Source organism: Verruconis gallopava (genome assembly GCF_000836295.1).
Source record: "Verruconis gallopava strain CBS 43764 unplaced genomic scaffold supercont1.53, whole genome shotgun sequence".
NCBI lineage: Eukaryota > Fungi > Ascomycota > Dothideomycetes > Venturiales > Sympoventuriaceae > Verruconis > Verruconis gallopava.
This window is the reverse complement of record NW_015622189.1, coordinates 3,449-20,424: the sequence shown is the minus strand read 5'-3', so window position 1 is coordinate 20,424 and position 16,976 is coordinate 3,449. Positions and strand designations below refer to the sequence as shown.

General features: G+C 47.5%; 6 protein-coding genes across 6 annotated transcripts; 3 read left to right on the top strand and 3 right to left on the bottom strand.

Moving 5' to 3' along the window:
* Positions 1-266: 266 nt before the first annotated feature.
* PV09_09071 (uncharacterized protein) lies at positions 267-1,462 on the top strand (the record flags this gene model as incomplete). Its single annotated transcript, XM_016363063.1, has 5 exons — positions 267-679; positions 711-840; positions 911-1,157; positions 1,216-1,365; positions 1,419-1,462. 5 exons carry the CDS (start codon positions 267-269, stop codon positions 1,460-1,462), a joined length of 984 nt encoding a protein of 327 aa, XP_016209077.1.
* Positions 1,463-2,083: 621 nt separating this feature from the next.
* Positions 2,084-3,860, bottom strand: PV09_09070 (uncharacterized protein). Its single transcript, XM_016363062.1, has one exon. It carries the CDS (start codon positions 3,832-3,834, stop codon positions 2,287-2,289), a length of 1,548 nt encoding a protein of 515 aa, XP_016209076.1. The 5' UTR covers positions 3,835-3,860; the 3' UTR covers positions 2,084-2,286.
* Positions 3,861-3,977: 117 nt separating this feature from the next.
* Positions 3,978-5,928, bottom strand: PV09_09069 (UDP-glucose 4-epimerase GalE). The gene is made up of 4 exons (XM_016363061.1): positions 5,627-5,928; positions 5,188-5,425; positions 4,674-5,124; positions 3,978-4,597 (listed from the first exon to the last, which is right to left on the bottom strand). The coding sequence occupies exons 1-4, from the start codon at positions 5,653-5,655 to the stop codon at positions 4,197-4,199; spliced, it is 1,119 nt and encodes a 372-aa protein (XP_016209075.1). The 5' UTR covers positions 5,656-5,928; the 3' UTR covers positions 3,978-4,196.
* A 549-nt stretch (positions 5,929-6,477) lies between these two features.
* On the top strand, positions 6,478-8,919 carry PV09_09068 (uncharacterized protein). The gene is made up of 2 exons (XM_016363060.1): positions 6,478-6,816; positions 7,109-8,919. The coding sequence occupies exon 2, from the start codon at positions 7,198-7,200 to the stop codon at positions 8,635-8,637; it is 1,440 nt and encodes a 479-aa protein (XP_016209074.1). The 5' UTR covers positions 6,478-6,816; positions 7,109-7,197; the 3' UTR covers positions 8,638-8,919.
* A 102-nt stretch (positions 8,920-9,021) lies between these two features.
* PV09_09067 (uncharacterized protein) lies at positions 9,022-12,218 on the bottom strand. Its single transcript, XM_016363059.1, has 6 exons — positions 12,021-12,218; positions 11,925-11,962; positions 11,785-11,872; positions 11,576-11,719; positions 11,314-11,516; positions 9,022-11,259 (listed from the first exon to the last, which is right to left on the bottom strand). The coding sequence occupies exons 1-6, from the start codon at positions 12,052-12,054 to the stop codon at positions 9,592-9,594; spliced, it is 2,175 nt and encodes a 724-aa protein (XP_016209073.1). The 5' UTR covers positions 12,055-12,218; the 3' UTR covers positions 9,022-9,591.
* Positions 12,219-12,285: 67 nt separating this feature from the next.
* Positions 12,286-15,332, top strand: PV09_09066 (uncharacterized protein). The gene is made up of 2 exons (XM_016363058.1): positions 12,286-13,784; positions 13,847-15,332. The coding sequence occupies exons 1-2, from the start codon at positions 12,313-12,315 to the stop codon at positions 15,087-15,089; spliced, it is 2,715 nt and encodes a 904-aa protein (XP_016209072.1). The 5' UTR covers positions 12,286-12,312; the 3' UTR covers positions 15,090-15,332.
* Positions 15,333-16,976: the final 1,644 nt, after the last annotated feature.

The window sequence follows — 16,976 nt, the reverse complement described above, 5'->3', positions numbered from 1 at the left end:
CATGGATTGATGCACACGGCTGAGCTACAGCTGATCAGCCGCATCGTCTATACCACGCTTACAAAAGCTGAGGAGTGGTAAGCTCTTCCCTGCTTAGCCCCCATACGCAAGTCTAGATCAAGCTTTAATTTAAGCGACGTTCAGCTTCGAACGCCACAAATACGAAGGCAACAAAATTGCCTTAAAGTGAGATGTGGCAGCGATGAACAATATCCGTCACATCGTCTACACTGTCTTGTTGAAACCCATACATTCAAACTCCGTATATGGCGGATCAACTTAATCAGGATTTGGAGAAAGGGGAAGATGTGACTCCAGTTCCGAAGCAGCTGCGCAGGAGACAAAAGCTTAAATTCACTTACGATCCGCCTGAGGAGCTAAAAACCGGGAAGTCGGCACAGTCAAAGGTGAATCCCTACAAAACAGCATTACCAGATACGTCTACGATTTGGCAGCAAGTGCATGACAAGAACGAAACGGGGCAGTGGAACTTCGAACGATTTGAATCTATGCAACTTTTGAATCTCTGCCTACTTCAACACGAAATCCGAGAAACGTCCGAGGAGATATACGACGTCGTGAGGGAGAGGGCCACGATTGAAGGGTATTGGGATATTGAAGAATTTCCGGTTGATCGCGTGAAGGAGCCAGCGGCGCGAATTCGCGCGCTGCTGAAGGAGTACAGCATGTCTAGAGATTAAAATTCGCAGGGCGCAGCTGATACAAGGACCAGATGAGACTCTGATTGCGGTAAATTCTGTCATGGCTTTTCCCAAGGCGCCGTTTGGGACAATCAAGGAATACGACGGGACGAAATATAAAGCCATTCCTCGAATCATGGTACGGCGTCTCACAACATGTTTCACTTGTGAGACGTGTTTTCATGAGTTAAACTGATGCTCTATTCCAGGTCGACATTCGCCATGATCTAGAGCCTGACGGACTGCGCAAGCTACTAACACGGTTCTTCCCGAGCTGGGTGAAAAGTACTTTTGCTTGCTTTGGGTTTGGGCCGGGTAAGTTTATGAAAGCGCGGAATGCCATAAAGCAGCCGCTGCCAGACTACACCAAAGCGCGAGCAAAAGAACACGAAGATGAGGCCTTCCGAGTTGTTGTGGACAATACGGCTCGCTTAATTGTATCCATCTTTGCTGGAGGTAAGTATTCGTTGCAGTAACCATGGCATACCAAAAAGGGGCTAACAATAAAACCTAGCGTCTTTGCTCGTCCCGATGATACTCATGATATTCAGCAAGTCATCCAATGCTAATCTAATCATATGCTCGGTCTTCGTATTGGCCTTTGGGGCCATTATCTCCTTTGGAACCAAATCTTCCAATCAAGAGATCGTTGGTGCCACTGCTGGTAAGCTGATTTACAATTGCTTCTCTCAGGAAATCGACTCATGTTATTCTTAGCATACGCTGCAGTTCTTGTCGTCTTCATCGGCGCTTCAAGTTGATTCTAGGAGCTTTTTAAAGCAGACTAAAGTTCAGCAGACAAGACCGATAGTTGCCTTAACTAGCAAAGACTACGGTAATGTGATTCAAACGATGCCGTATTTTCCAAGATCAATACACAAAGGTCAAATTACAGCGGCGTCGCCTCCAAGCAACAATCATCGCTCAACGTTCCCGACCCGAATCCAGCCGTCTAGTTGTTGCGCCAAGTCTCCGTAAAAGTTCACCTGGCAGTGCTGCCAATTAAGGCATGGTTGGAGTACCCGATGTTCAGAAGACGTCTTAAGTGAAACCAAAGATGTCATCAATGTAAAACACTTGATCGTCCTAGAACATCAAAACGTGTTGGGAAATCAAATTCCATGGAAGCGCGATCAGTATTCTCTCCCCTCAATCATCAACACGGAACTGGGAGGTTGAAGCAACGCACGTTGCGGCATCATTGAGACCCCATGGTCAAATCTTTATTCCTTGGTCGCCCTATTCGACAGCTGAATAGCAATCAGTGAAAAACTTTTTGCAGAAACCTACCCAAAACGTTGAAGATACTGAAATGGTGTCAAAGCCCTTGCAGCGACTACCAAAATACGTCGAAGCACATAAGATCGTTTTACAGACGGGGATTAATCTCTCAACAAATTCATTGTATCTTAGCTAGTTTAATCTGGCACTTTCGTTGTTTGCGTACATACAACGTCCTCGTGAAAGCTCTTTATGCCATATCTAGACCGTTGAGTTAACATCAATACCGACGTGAACTTCGAGATTATAACTTTAAGACTTCAAAATGTGCCTCGTTGATATACCAAATGGCGCCCATCGATTTTTACCGAATGGTCGCTCCCTTCAAACTCTTCACAACACAGAAACCATCTTTTGTCCTCAGCTTGCTAATACCGGTCTTTCCTTGCGCCTTTAGCGGCTCAACATCCTCAACGTTAAAAGCAGCGATCAGGTCATCTGTGGTAGTGAAACCCGGTTGGATTGTCTCCCAGATCTTCTTCTTTGGGTTGAGTACTGCCTCTGGCTCGCCTTCCCAGCCCTCAAAATATACACGCTCACCAGCCTTGGATTCAGCGGGGGGGCTGACAAGCTCGACAGGACCGGCGTGACTGTCGTCATCGCGGGGCGAGGCAGCAAGGACCATGGCGCATGATTTCACGCCGCGCATTGTGACGGGCTTGAGATTGCATACGGCAACGATCTTGCGGTTCTGCATCTCTTCTAGAGGGATAAGGCCGTTGAGGCCAGAGCAGACGGTGCGCACAACCTGTCCCTCATACTCAGACGTGTTTTCCGTACCCGGCGCGTCACCAACCGCCATTGTGGAGACATACAGTTTCTCAGCGTCCGGATGTTGCACACACTTGAGAATATGGCCCACGCGAAGGTCAATGAGGGCGGGAGACAGCGGCTTCTCCACAGGCGCAGCCTTTTGCGGTTTTGGCGTCTTTTCCTTCTTCTCCTTCTTTTGCTTCTTGTCGACATGCTCCTTTGAAATCGGCGATTCAGTGCCTGCCGCTCCAATGGCAGTATCGGTCTTGTCCTTATTGCTCGTCCTGTCGGCCGCGTCGTTAGCCTTGTCTGTGGGCGTCGCTGCACCCGCAGCAGCAGCAGCAGCTTCCTTCTCCTTCTTCATTCGTGCCTTCTCTGCCTTTACGTCTATCGGCTTGAGAACAAACGTGATTTTATCCACGTCAATGTTGACTTTTTCGGCATTCTCGAGCTTCAACCCAAACACAGGAGAATTCTGGACAAAGTCGACGTATCTTACGATATGATGATAGCCCTGCTCGCCCGTTCTTTCCTCAGAACTCCATTTGGATACAATGGGTGCAAGGCGTTGGTACAGGGCAATGTCTGCAACTGACGGCTTGCTGCCGAGCAACGTGGTGCGCGTCGAAAGGTGGCGGTTGAGGTTCGCGAGACGCTCGTCCGTCTTCGCAGCGTCCGCAGTTTTGTCTGCGATATGCGATGCCGCAATAACCCATTGATCTATCTCTGCCTTCTCGGCGTCGGTATACTTGCTGTCGGGGAATATGGCGCTGGAGATTTTGCTCGCGTCTGTCGAGGCATCGATAGCCAGATCCTCAAACGATTTGGATAAGAATGACAGCGTCATCATGTCCAGAGTCGCTGTCGCCATGTTCCGCTGAAGGAGTGGTTGCTGCATAGGATGCACGCCGACTCTGAAAATAGGAGCTGTCTTCAAGCTTTGTGCGCGTCTCAAACTTGGGGAGAGATAGAATGGACGCCGATATGGTACGATTAAGGAGAGAAGCTCAGAAGATGTAGGGCATGCAAAAAAGCGAAGTCTATCAATACGTGTAAGGAAAAATTGCGGGAGTTGTAGGCGAAGGGCTTGTGTATGCATGAATTTTTTTTTTTCGGAGAGTTGAGTCACTGGTTGCGCGCTGCTGCTCGAATCACAAATCCGCAAAATGGTTCACGGAGACGAGGGTGGGGCCCCGCCGCTCTGACTATTGGCTGGCCGTTGTAAGGCGGCCTCGACAAGGCTGATATGGATTGATAGCATTAATGTGACGTCGACGTCTTTTCTGTTGCATTGACTAGTCTATCGAGATTCTACAGGCGAAATCGTGGCTTGTTAAAGCCTTTTCTCTGGAAAAGCAAACCCCTCCCCTTTCGACCGTGTACGATAGTCTTGCCTCTGTTTCTCTATTTAAATCAAATAGGTGCCACAAACAACGCTAGGTCGTCAATTTTGCGACAAACTCATTTCTGCTTCTTTACAGCATCAAGCAATTCCTTTGGAGGCTGCTGGCGATAACCTTGGGGGTTGTTGCTAGTCCACCTCCACAGATCGTCACAAGCATCCTCGAGAGTGTGTTGGGCCTTCCAGCCAAGTTCAGTATTGGCCAGTGTGGGGTTGGCAGTCAGGTCGAGAACATCGCCATCTCTGCGGCCAACCACCTCGTATGGTAGATCCTTGCCGCAAGCTGCGCCAAACGCCTTGATCATCTCAAAGACCGTGGAACCACGGCCGGTGCCAAGATTCCAAGCTTTGACGCCAGGATTGCGTTCACGAAGGTAGTTCAGAGCGACCAAGTGGCCATTTGCAAGGTCAAGAATATGGATGTAGTCCCTTATCGCCGTTCCATCTTTCGAAGCATAGTCTGATTAGTTCCAAGTCAGTGCTGTCCATAATGTGTCCATGACGACAAGCATAGTGCCTTGCTTGTATACTCTTACCGTCACCAAATACCAGCAGCTTCTCTCGCTTACCAGTAGCCACCTGGGCTAGGAGCGGAAGCAGGTTGTAGGGCACACCCTGTGGATCTTCGCCCATGATGCCGCTCGGGTGAGCGCCTGCAGGGTTAAAGTATCTCAGAAGAGCGGCATTGTACTTGTCTCCGTTCGCACCACTCTCAGCCGCCTTGTTGCGCATGGCATTGATCCAGGCCCCAATCATCTTTTCGACCGTGACCTTGGTATCGCCATATGTGTTTGTAGGTCCCAACGGACAAGTCTCCGGGATGGGAATCATGTTAGGAAAGCGAGTTGCATCACCATAGACAGTTGCAGAGGAGGAGAAGACAATGTTGGTAACACTGTGCTTCTCCATAGAGCGGAGCAGACATAAACTGCCGTATACGTTGACACGGTAATACTCTAGCGGAATCTTGCCAGACTCTCCGACGGCCTGGTTCGAATATTAGGTCTGAACTGATATATTCTGTTTACCTTGCCTTCAAACTATGCTCACCTTGAGGGCAGCGAAGTGGATGACGTTGTCAATGTCAGGGTTCTCATCAAAGACTTTGTCAATGGCGGCCTCGTCAGTGAGATCCGCATTGTAGAATGCAGGCCGAGTGCCGGTCAATATCTCGATTCGGTTGACAACCTCCTCGCCGAAGGAGTTGTAGCCATTGTCGACGATGACAACCTTGTAGCCAGCCTCGATGAGAGCAAGGGTAGTGAAAGAACCAATATAGCCGGTACCACTGCATGTGCTGTCAGCCAAGGCATAGGGTCGAATTCAAGGAGACGTGTTTCATGGTAGCTAAGGCTAGCTCGACCCATGGGAAGCAGAGGCGGCTAACTGCTCAATGGAATCTATTTTGTCTGAAAAAGAAAATCTGATAATAAATTTACGGTGAAGCTGCAAGACATAGATACTCCGAAGCAGGGAAAAGAGCACGCACCCAGTAACTAGGACCGAGCCAACTGCCATTTTCAGATGTGCCACTCCGATACTTTGAGAAGTGTGGTGTTTGGGCTCAGTCAAAGAAGAAGCAGGGTGAGAATCGGGGTGTGAATAAAATGCGACCTTGCCTGCCAGGAGAGTGATCAAAAGATGGGCGAGTCAATAGGATGTTCAATGCTTGCTGTCCCATCTGATCTGGTCGGTTCACAGCACAGAAAAATTGGCTGAGCGAAAACGAAACGTGGGACGGGTGGACGGCCGCTCACCGCCTTCTTGCGCAGTATTCAAGCGTCCCGCTACTGCAGGCCAGCCAGCATGGGCTATGTACTTTCAGGCAAGCAGCAGCGCTTCAGGAGAGTTGACGATTTAGAGCACAGTCTTGACCAGTTCCCGTCTTTTCGACGTGAAGTAAACCCGCATCCGTGAGGAGTCGTGCATGCTACTTCGTGGAAGAGCCGCCTTTCGCAGTGCGAAGGAGCGTAAGCGAGGCCGCTCAATCGGTACAGACCAGAATTCGTCGCCCATTTTCGGACGTGGAAGAGAGCGACAGGTCGACGAGCGGTTCACGGAACGCTAATGGGCAAATTGGATACACTCCAGCAGCGAAATTGTCGCAGCGGTGCTGCCACAGCACCCACGCCGCCTGGCATCGCCCAACTTCTTCTCAACTCGGAACGACACGAGTGCTCCGTGCTGTGGGACGAGCTGACTAGTCCAGACATGGTCTAGCTCAACCTAAGCGAGTGTCTTGCGCACTCGCTCCTCTAAGCGCCCTCAAGCGCCCTCAAGCGCCCTCAAGCGCCCTCAAGCGCCCTCAAGCGCCCCGTCCTGAGCAAAGCACGCCCAACCATGTGGCTGGCGACTCGGCCATCTTCGCCGTCGACCTGCCCAGAGTCGTATCGAAGAGCTCCTTGCATGGCCGCCGTCTTCCTTACGTCTGTCTCTCCTTGCCCATTGTCGCGGTCATGAAATCGCAGTCGCTGCGCGACAATGAGAGTTGGTCACGCTCAACCCTAGCTGGAGTAAAGACAAACATACAACGCGCGCGTTCGCGCCCCCATCTAATCCCGCCCAGAGGACTATATCTGTAACCACAGGATCACAATAGCTGCTGACGGAGCCGCATTTTTGATTTATCAGGTCTTCTTTTGGAGCCTGGTTCCCCGCATTCTGCGTAGTGTTTGCCAGGTGAGTTTCACTGCGCTCACTTCTCCAAACCTCACTTTACTTCCCCCTTCTGCCATCATCTTCCAAACGCCCAAAAGGGCGCCCAATACAATGATACAGCCAACCAGCACCTTGTTTGAACAATAGGACCAGTCTTTACGTGGGCTCTACAAAGCAAGAATGAACTCTTGCGGCTATTGTGAACTTTTTGCTGTGCAATATACTTAGTTAATTCCCGCGCAACCCCATCATTTGTACCAAATTTCATTCCTCCGACATATCTACTGGTAGCTTGCGGCTCATCGTCTCTCAGATCACACCGCAGGACGGTTTCCAGCTGCATCTAGACATTCCGTGACGTACTTCTAGATCCGAAAGCCCCGCCGTCAGGTCAAAGTCATCATGGTAACCACCCGCGCTTCATCTCGCGAGTCAACCCCCGGCGCTGGTCCAACGTACTCTGAGCGTCTTCGCACCTCAGCGCGCCGTTCGACCATCACGCCTGGCGACATGAGCACCCCAAGTGGGAGGTCTCGAGCAAGGAGGACCGGGCCCACCGCAGCTGCCCGCACCGGCAACACCAGTCATGCGTACGGAGTCAGCAGCCAAGCGCTTTCTTCACGGGTCGCTAGTCACACGAGTCAAGCCTTCTCTTCCGCTCTGAACAACGAATTGGTCGAGCAGGCGCCAGAGCTTACCTCGATTCTATCACCCGTCGTTGAGGAGGAGCGATCGCTGAGTCGCGCAGGCAGTCCTGCTGCTAGCGAGGCCTCTTCATCCTTCTTCGCAAGCGATGCCGGCGCCAACAAAGATGAAATCTTCCACAGCAAGAGTTTCTCAAGCCAGCGAGAGGCTGGTATCGGCCACTTGGCTCAGCCAGTACACCAGCCGACCACTCACGAGCGACTTAATCCGGCTCCTATCCTTCACGAGCGTATCTATGCAGCAGCTGTTCTCGCAACCAATGGCAGCAAGGAGCTCTTTAATAGGTACTGGAAACCCGCCCTCGGTCTCTTCTTAGCACTCATCCTTGGTTCCATGCTCGCCGTCTTTGGCATACCCATCGCAAGTCGCATCCTAACTCGTGATTCCGTCTCCCCGTCCATCTACCACCAAAATTCTGATCCCCAGATCACCTCCACAGTCGTCTCATACATTTCCAGGCCCTCGGATCCTGCTGTAATCAGCCGGCTGAACCACCTTGAATCCCGTGTCGTTTTTCTCGAGGATGAGCTGGCCCGTAGCCGCGCCTCAAATGCGTTACTCCAAGCACCCTTCAACCACATCTCCGCGAGCATCGGCAGCACTATACTTCCTGGTTTCACGTCCGCGACCAAGCGCACCTTCTCCAGTCTTTTCATTCCGTTCTCCAAGTTTTGGTCTCCTCCAGGCATGAAAGCCCCAATTACAGCCCTGCAACCCTGGACTGAACCAGGGGAATGCTGGTGCACGCCTGCCAATAAAGCCGCTCTTGGGGTACGAGCACCTTATCCGGTGAAAGCTAGTGCCGTTACCGTTGAGCATGTCCTTGCCGACGATCTTGCTGGATCTGGGGCGGACCTAGGCACCGCACCGAAGCTCATCGAGGTCTGGGCTCATGTTTCTCCCGGGGAAGGGCAGAAGGGCGAATGTCTGGGCTCAGCCCCAGAGAATGTAAATGCTTGGACTTGCCTCGGCCGCTTAGAGATCGCACATCACGTCCGCGAAGTTAAGTCGTGGACTATGGACCTAGCCATAAATGAGCTTGTCGCTCAGGATTTTGTTTTTAAAGTGTTGGAAAATCTGGGTAACAAAGAAGCCACTTGTCTATACCGCGTGCAGCTGCACGGCGTCAAGATGTGAATCTACGGCATATTTTCAGAGACATAAAATGATCGCGCATTTTGCGAAATACGATACACAATTCGTAGACGTAAGATGAGCTTTTTTTCGGACTCTTCTTTCAATGATAGCGTCTTACGAGCAAATTAAAGAATTTCGGCCTCTTAAATTCGCAAACCACATGCACAACCCAACCACAACGTGCAAGACTGATTCATTTACTAGTTCATCCGTTCGTTTCTTTGTTGCAAGCTTAAGTGGTCATTATTGATAGAATTCGTCAATATTAGCTTCTGATATTACTGCGTTCCTTGCGCCAGACTAGGATCAATGGGTCAACAAATCACAATGAGATGCATAAAACCAATGTCAGGACATTGCCATCATGTTTAAGATTTAAGATCGTATTGAAAGAATGCAGTGAAATCGGTCAGCAAAAGCCTACCAGCAGTTGTGCATATCGACTGTTCGCTGAACTTACGACGACCAGACATATCTATCTTGAGATCGACGAATTCAGTGCGTCAGAAAACTTTCCAAACGTCTCGAAAAGGTCTCATTGATCAATACAAACATGTTCTATTCATCGCATTTGGCCTAGTTCTGCTGCAGTGATACAAGTCACAAGCGAATTTCGAGTCTCACACCCATGTACGACTAACGGTCTTCAACACCCAGTTCAGCTTCATCTTCCAACTCGCTGTTGTCTCACGACTTTGTGCCATATGCCTATGCTTCGCAGCACCATCCACCTGCAACATCTTTGATGTCTTTGTTGATCCTAAAGCCTTTCTGTCCTTACCAGAGACCACAGAAGTTCCGCGCACAAATATCTCGCACGCCTCTGCGTTTGTTTTGTTTCGTGTTCTCGTTCTTGTTGTCTGGTGCCTGTCAGATAGTCTTGCGTTAGCCACTAGCATTCACTTGTCCAGACAGCTGCATCATGTGTAATTTTCCAAATGCTAGGGATCATTATCACTTCTTTGAGCTTCCGAAACCGAAATGATGCTTCTTCTCTTTCTTCTCCTTCTTGCCACTTTCGCTCGGGGCTGGCGAACCACTTAGTTTAATAAACCCAGGGCCGCCACTAGCATTGCTACCTGGTCGCGAATGAGAGGGTCCATTGCCATTGACGCGTAGATTCTGCATGTGTTGCACGGGTGGTATCACGGAGCCAGGAGGTGGGTTAGGGGTGGCAGCAGCTCCTGCCGAGCCTAACTGTGGTGCCTTCACCATGGGAGGAGGTTGCGGTCGATCATCCTCGAAAAGATGTTTCGGAGCCTGCTTTGGGGGCTGGTCTTGGGGAATGCCCAGTCGTCTCCTCTCTTGAGATAGGTCGCCAAGTTGTCGCATCCACAGACCTGGTGTGAGCATATGCGACGTAACCAGTGCGACGTCACGCGATGTCTCCTTCGTAATCTCATAGCATGAGCGGGCTTCCGAGTATGTGGCACCGCCAGCCATGACGACAATGACACGTTGGCGAGGCTCCGTGGACGAGAGCTTGTTTCTTGCCCATGTAGGCTTGGCGGAGCGCAAAGAAGATGACGGAATGGCTGCGTTGGCATCTGCTTGTTGTTGGCTTGGGTCGGGCCGCACAAATGGGAAGAGGTTGAAGTCCAGGGTTCCGGCAACATGTTTTTCAAGCAAAAGCTTGAGATTTGGTACAAATCGAGAAAGAAATGAGTCTTCTTCGCTTGGTGCGGGCGGTGGTTTCCTAGAAAACATGGATGATGGAGGAGGTCTCGTGTCCTTTAATTGCTTAAAGACTCTGGCGCCAAGTAATTCGAGATTGTGAAGCACCTCCTCGTCCTGCGCCGACAGTCCGGCATGGTTACATAAAAGACGGATGTCAGAAGGTAAAAGGCCATTCTTGAAAAGAACGTACATCGCAATCAGACGAAGTCTGTCAGGTGGAACGACAGCGTCCTCGTCTAACATACGAATCAGCTGATCAGCCACATTCTTGGGCTTCTTGTAATCCTCGTCCAATCCGGTTGCTAAGCATTGTTCTAATGATCCAAGTTCGGAGAGCTGGTGCTTTTGAAAGATATCCATACAAGCCGTAGCCATATTGACATTTAAGGAATACGCCTCCTTCATCTCTTGAAATTGTGGTAGACCAGCAAGCATTGTCTTGATGGTGTTGATATTTGTTGTAGCCGCATTGGAGTTTTGAAAATGCGGGTTGTCCTTTACAAACTTCTGGAAATCCGCTTCAATACCAGAGATTGTGTTCGCCATGAACGTATGCCGGTATTTAGTCCAGATGGCATCTTTCTCGCTGATTTCCATATCCCTCACTTCTTCATTTTCTTCGCCTTGATTGATCACAGTCCTGTAAGTGACCTTGTCTCCTTCTTTTATTGGCAGTAGATCATGCACCATAGCCTGGAAGGTAAACTCATGTACGAACGGTGCAAACAAGTCGAACGAACGATCAACAACGTACAATGCGCCGCGAGGACGGTTTGACGGCGGAGGGAAATTCTGGTTCCACTTTGCATATGTGTCTATCTCATTTTGTATTGCGTTCGCAAGATGGCTGCAGAGAACATGAGCTTCATGCGAAGGCTCAGGGTTTAACGGAGCGTAATAGCGAATTGTAGGATATTCGCCCAACGAAACACACGTAGCCACGACCTATCCATAGCTGTAAGCTCTCATATTCCTTTCATATCATATTTTACCTCGCACCTTTTGTGCAATGTCTGCTATGGTCTGCGGAACCAGATTACTACAGGCCGGGTGATACAGTTTAGGGAAGCTCCATGGGTCTCTGAACGTGACCAGTTGGGACTCTCGAGGGTAGTATTCAATGTTTATGACCCTGAAATCGGCAACTTGGCTTTGCGCTATCTGTGAGCGATCAATTCGCTGCCGCAGCACTGGAGGAACGACTGCGTGGGAAGTCTCAGCACAAATTCATAGCAACCGTCTGCAAAGACTTTGTTCTCACTGCTTGTCCATAGAAGCCAACTCCTTCGATAGCGCCCGCGCTCGAGATCTGCCATAACGCAGTCAACAACGTAAGGTAGCGGTGCGAGTATGTACACGGCATCCATATCCTGAGCTTGCCGCTTCTGCTCCAGGATTTCGATGTCTGACGTCTGGGTCAGCATTGAAATACCTCATCTTTTGACTATCTATGCGTGGGAAACGACATACTGGTAATGTTTTCGTTGAGTATATCATCCTCTTTGAGCACATTGTCCAGCAACTTCTTCGTCTGCTCGTCCACAACTAGTACTTTCCACTGTTCCACATGTAAGCCCGAAAGCCCCCGAGTAGATGGCGACAACACAAACATCTCCACGAGTCGCATTTCGAATGGCATTCAGAATATCTGAGGCATGCATTAATTCAGATGATCGCAATGTACTGACAATGCCGCTGAAACATACCGTCTTTCTGGCTCTGAATCACATTGAGTCCCATGGCGGGCTTGTAAGCAAGCACTACGCTCAATATTCGCGACGATAAGTAGGAAGACCGCCAATCCCTAGGATACCATATGCGATTCCGATACTTCAAAGAAAAGGTCAGTAGGCTACAAGAGCGGGTAAAAGGTGAGGTGGTGCCTTGAATGTGGGATGCTGCAGATGCGGAGCCTATTGCCTGGAACACGGCGCCCACTTGATCGACGTCAGGGTCGCTGCACGTCCCTTCTTACATCCCAAAAAAGAGTGTGATCTAATGGCCTCTCTCAGGGCAAGCGTTGCGGAAGCTAGAATTTCTAATCAGGCCTACAACCATCAGATGCGAGCGGATACTTCCTTTCGCAGGACGCAAGGCCTGGTGATGCCCGCTATACACTCACAGCCATGGCAATGCATCTTCTGTGCATCTGGGCTACATCATCTATCTCGAGCTCGGCAAAGTCGCCTCCCACAGCATATCGTCGAACAATATGGTTCATTTTCCACGGCCTCCCGCGTACAGAGAACAGCTTCCGTGGTTCGCAAGATGTATGGTAGAAGTGCAGATTGGACGGCATCAAACCGGCCCTTATTTAGGAGGGTGAAGGCAAATAGTAAAGAGGTCAAGGGTTACGAGCAGGTTGCGTACAAGATGCTCCGGAAGAATCGATTCAAACGTATCGTCCTGGATCGTCTCGATGCCATCGAATCAAAGCTGAAGGAGTCGCCTATATTCCAGCTACCTGGGTTGAACAGCGACCAAGTTGACAAGGCCCTGGCCCAGTTCCGTTGGTATGTCAGGGAGAGCATTGGCAATGACACTCGCGGTAGCAAATTCAGTTCCGTCCACGATCTTCAAAGCAAGCTTTTTGGGGCCATGAAAGATAACGGACAGAGCGGTTTAGATAGCGAATTGCAGTATGCGCTATACAACCACTTCTTAGGAAGGAATTTTTCCGCCGAGGACATCGAGAATCAAAAGGCGTTGGCAGATCTCCGTTACCCGACCGAATGGTTTCCTTTGCCACGCGCCATGCACAGGACGATTCATGCTCACATCGGACCTACCAACTCGGGCAAGACGCATCACGCGCTGAAGAGGTTGGAACAAGCCAGTGCTGGTCTGTACGCGGGTCCTTTGAGATTGCTGGCACACGAGGTATACTCGAGGCTTAACGCAAAGGGCAAACCTTGCGCACTCGTTACAGGAGAGGAACAGAGACTACCTGATGGATGGAATAGTGCTACAGCCAAGGTCATATCTGCGACTGTCGAGATGACAAACTTGAACTCGCAGTACGATGTCGCCGTAATAGACGAAATACAGATGCTAGGAAGTCTGGAGCGAGGTTTTGCTTGGACACAGGCATTGCTTGGGCTACAAGCCAAGGAAATTCACGTCTGCGGCGAGGTTAGAGCCCTGCCAATCATCCGCGAACTCGCTGCAGCGGCAGGAGACACGCTTGTCGTGCACGAATACGACAGGTTGACAAGCTTGAAGATGGACCAGAGGAGCCTGAACGGATCCTTCAAAGATCTGCGAAAAGGAGACTGCATAGTTACATTCTCGGTGGTCAACATTCATGCTTTAAGGACCGAAGTGGAAAAAAAGACGGGCAAAAAGGCAGCTGTGGTTTATGGGAGTCTTCCACCAGAGACAAGAGCGCAGCAGGCCAGACTGTTTAATGATCCTAATAATGATTATGACTATCTTATTGCCAGTGATGCCGTGGGCATGGGCTTAAACTTGTAAGTTTCAGAGGAGCTTCGTCGAGTATACACGTCCAATGTTCAAAACTGACAACGAGAAGGAGCATCAAACGCATCATTTTCGAGACAGTGCACAAATATCAAAACGGAAAGTATACGACGTTGACCGTTTCTGAAATCAGACAAATCGCTGGTAGAGCAGGAAGATATCGTACATCCCAACAATCTCTCAAATCAGCCGAAAACGAGAATAATGCAGATGAAGTAAGAGAATCTGGTAGATATGACGTCTTCAAGACTGATTTGCATCTCAATGCTGGAGAGTCTTCCCTGGATGATAACAGTGTAGGAGGGAATTTGGATACCATAACCCCGTTGAATGCGCAGCTCTCTTCACGAGCAGAATTCGACCCACACACTGTCGGTCTCGTAACGACGATCGACCATGCAGATTTTGGTGTCGTCAGATCTGCCCTTGAGACAGAGCCTCCTGAGCTTAGTTTTGCTACACTTCAGCCCCCTCCAGGAATTGTGCAACGATTCGCATCATATTTTCCCCCGGGCACGCCTCTGAGCTATATCTTGCTCAGGCTCGGAGAGTTGAGCGCTACCTCGCACAGGTACAGGATTTTCCACAAACCCGACATGATTATGATGGCGGACCTGATTCATGGCATCGAGGGTTTGAGTATGGAAGATAGGATGATCTTCATTAATGCACCTGCAGCAATACGCGAGCCTACCTCTTCACAAGCTAAATTACTTAAAGAGCTTGCCCAATGCATTGGGAGTCAACGCGGCGGTGAACTCCTCGCGCTGAAACACATGAACCTTGACGTCCTTGATGAGTCCACCGAGGGCAGCAAAACTCGTCTTAAAAATCTGGAGGAGTTGCATAAAGGTTTAGTTTTGTATCTTTGGCTGAGTTTTCGATTCCCTGGTGTCTTCACGCAACGCCCACTCGCCAATTATGCCAAAGAACTCGTGGAGAATGAAATTGAGGAGACCCTCAGGTTGATGACCTTTAGTCCTAATGCAATACATAGAGAGCGGATAAGGAAGAAGAGTAGGGTTGAAGATGAGATCATGAGGGCCATAAGAGAGGAACAAGCGCTGGGGGGCCAGATACAAGTTGCAGAACCAGGGTTCCGTTCTTCAGGCGCTGAAGACATGATGGAACCGGAAATGGACAATCATCAAATAGTTGCGAAAGAAGGCGAGAAAATGCCTGAGAACGAGGATTGCGAATACCCGAATCAGGAAATATCCGCAGTCGAGAGTGAGGCCTTCGAATCGAAAAGGCAACGGCGGGCGGCAACATTAGTGTTAGGAACCCTTTCCTAATCCGACAAGACCTTACTAGCGTAAGCCACTTTAGAAGGGATGAGCTTCCAAGAGCGAGGGAGGAAGGGACTTCTATAGTATATTAGAAAAAAATAAATACACTATTAGGAACCCTTTCCTAGTGTCCATTATAAGCGAGTGGCCTGTATAAGCGAGTTGCCTATTTATCCTACCATAGCGCGTCAATTATCTTTCAATAATTATATAGTAATCAAAACTATAGCAATTAATGTGATTCACAAGCTAGTCGATCACCTAACCTAGTCGATCACCATGCCTACCTTAAAATCTTTTAATAAAGATATTATCATACAACAATAAAATATTAATTAATTATCTAAGCTGAAACCTAATATTTAGAATATATATAAGCAGTATACTTAATTAATCTATAAAGGCTATATAGAGTTTCCACCCAGATATGACGCACCCCCAGATATGACTCGCTAAATGCATATTAAGTATATATAATACATGTTATTTTCAATAATACCTATTTGATTATCTTATAAACTATTAGATTAAGAAATATAAATTCAGAATGTTAATCCAGAATGAGATCTATGATATATTTCTTAGATAATAGAATGAAAATATTAGTCATTCAGGTATTAGGTAATAACCGAGGTATTCAACTAACTGAGGTTATATGAAAAGCGGGGTAATTGGTCTATATAAGCAATAGGACCTACCTTAGTTTTGTAAAGTAAGTAAAACAAAATCTATATCTTAAAATATATAAGTTTTCTTCTATATAAATCTTATTAAGCATCCACCCTCCAATAGCATAGCTTAACAGGTTATGAGCCCGGGTTAAGTATATACCCTCTTATTGTTAATCCAGAATGAGATTTATAATATATTTCTTAAATAACAGAATGAAAATATTAGTCATTCAGGTATTAGGTAATAACCGAGGTATTCAACTAACCGAGGTTGTATGAAAAGCGGGGTAATTGGTCTATATAAGCAACATGACCTACCTCAGTTTTGTAAAGTAAGTAAAACAAAATATATATCTTAAATATATAAGTTTTCTTCTATATAAATCTTACTAAGCATCCGCCCTCCAAAAGCTTAACAGGTTATAAGCCCAGGTTAAGCATATACCCTCTTATAACTAAAGATTTATATATTCTTTTTAACTAATAGAGTCTACCTAATATTTTAGAAGACTCTATTACCTATTTTAGATATATAAAAGGTCATATATAACTAAGAAGATTAGTACACGTGACTCTTATATAACCTTATAGATATCTAATCATGTGATAGCATAACTTATATGCTCACATGATAATCATATAACATTCACATGATTCCATAAAGAGCTTGGAAATAGGTCTTGAACAAAAGATTGAGATACTTATAGCTATAATTATAATATATATATATATATATATATTATAGACTAACTAAGCTAGTTAAGTCTATAGAGACTAACTACCATCTTAATCTTAAAGAAGGTTATATCAAAAATGGATATCACGAAATTTCCAAAATTAATAGGCTCTTCTAATTATAACTTATAGTCTATTAGAATGGAAGTACTATTAGTTAAAAGAGACTATACGGATATTAAAAATAATACTATTACCCTTAAAGCAGCTGGTAATAATAAAAGCCTATATAGAGAATTACTAGTTAAGATTAATAAGGTAAGTACCTTAATTAAGCTTATACTAGGAGATGGGCCATTATTATAATTAAGGTATATTAGTGACGCTAATATATTATGGAATAACCTTAAAAAACTATATGGTTAATAAGGTTTTAGTGCTGAATTTATTAGTTATAAGGAGCTAATAAATACTATACTTAAATTTAGTAAAAATAATATAGAGGTTTATATCCATAATATAAAAAGGCTCCTAAATACCTTAGCTT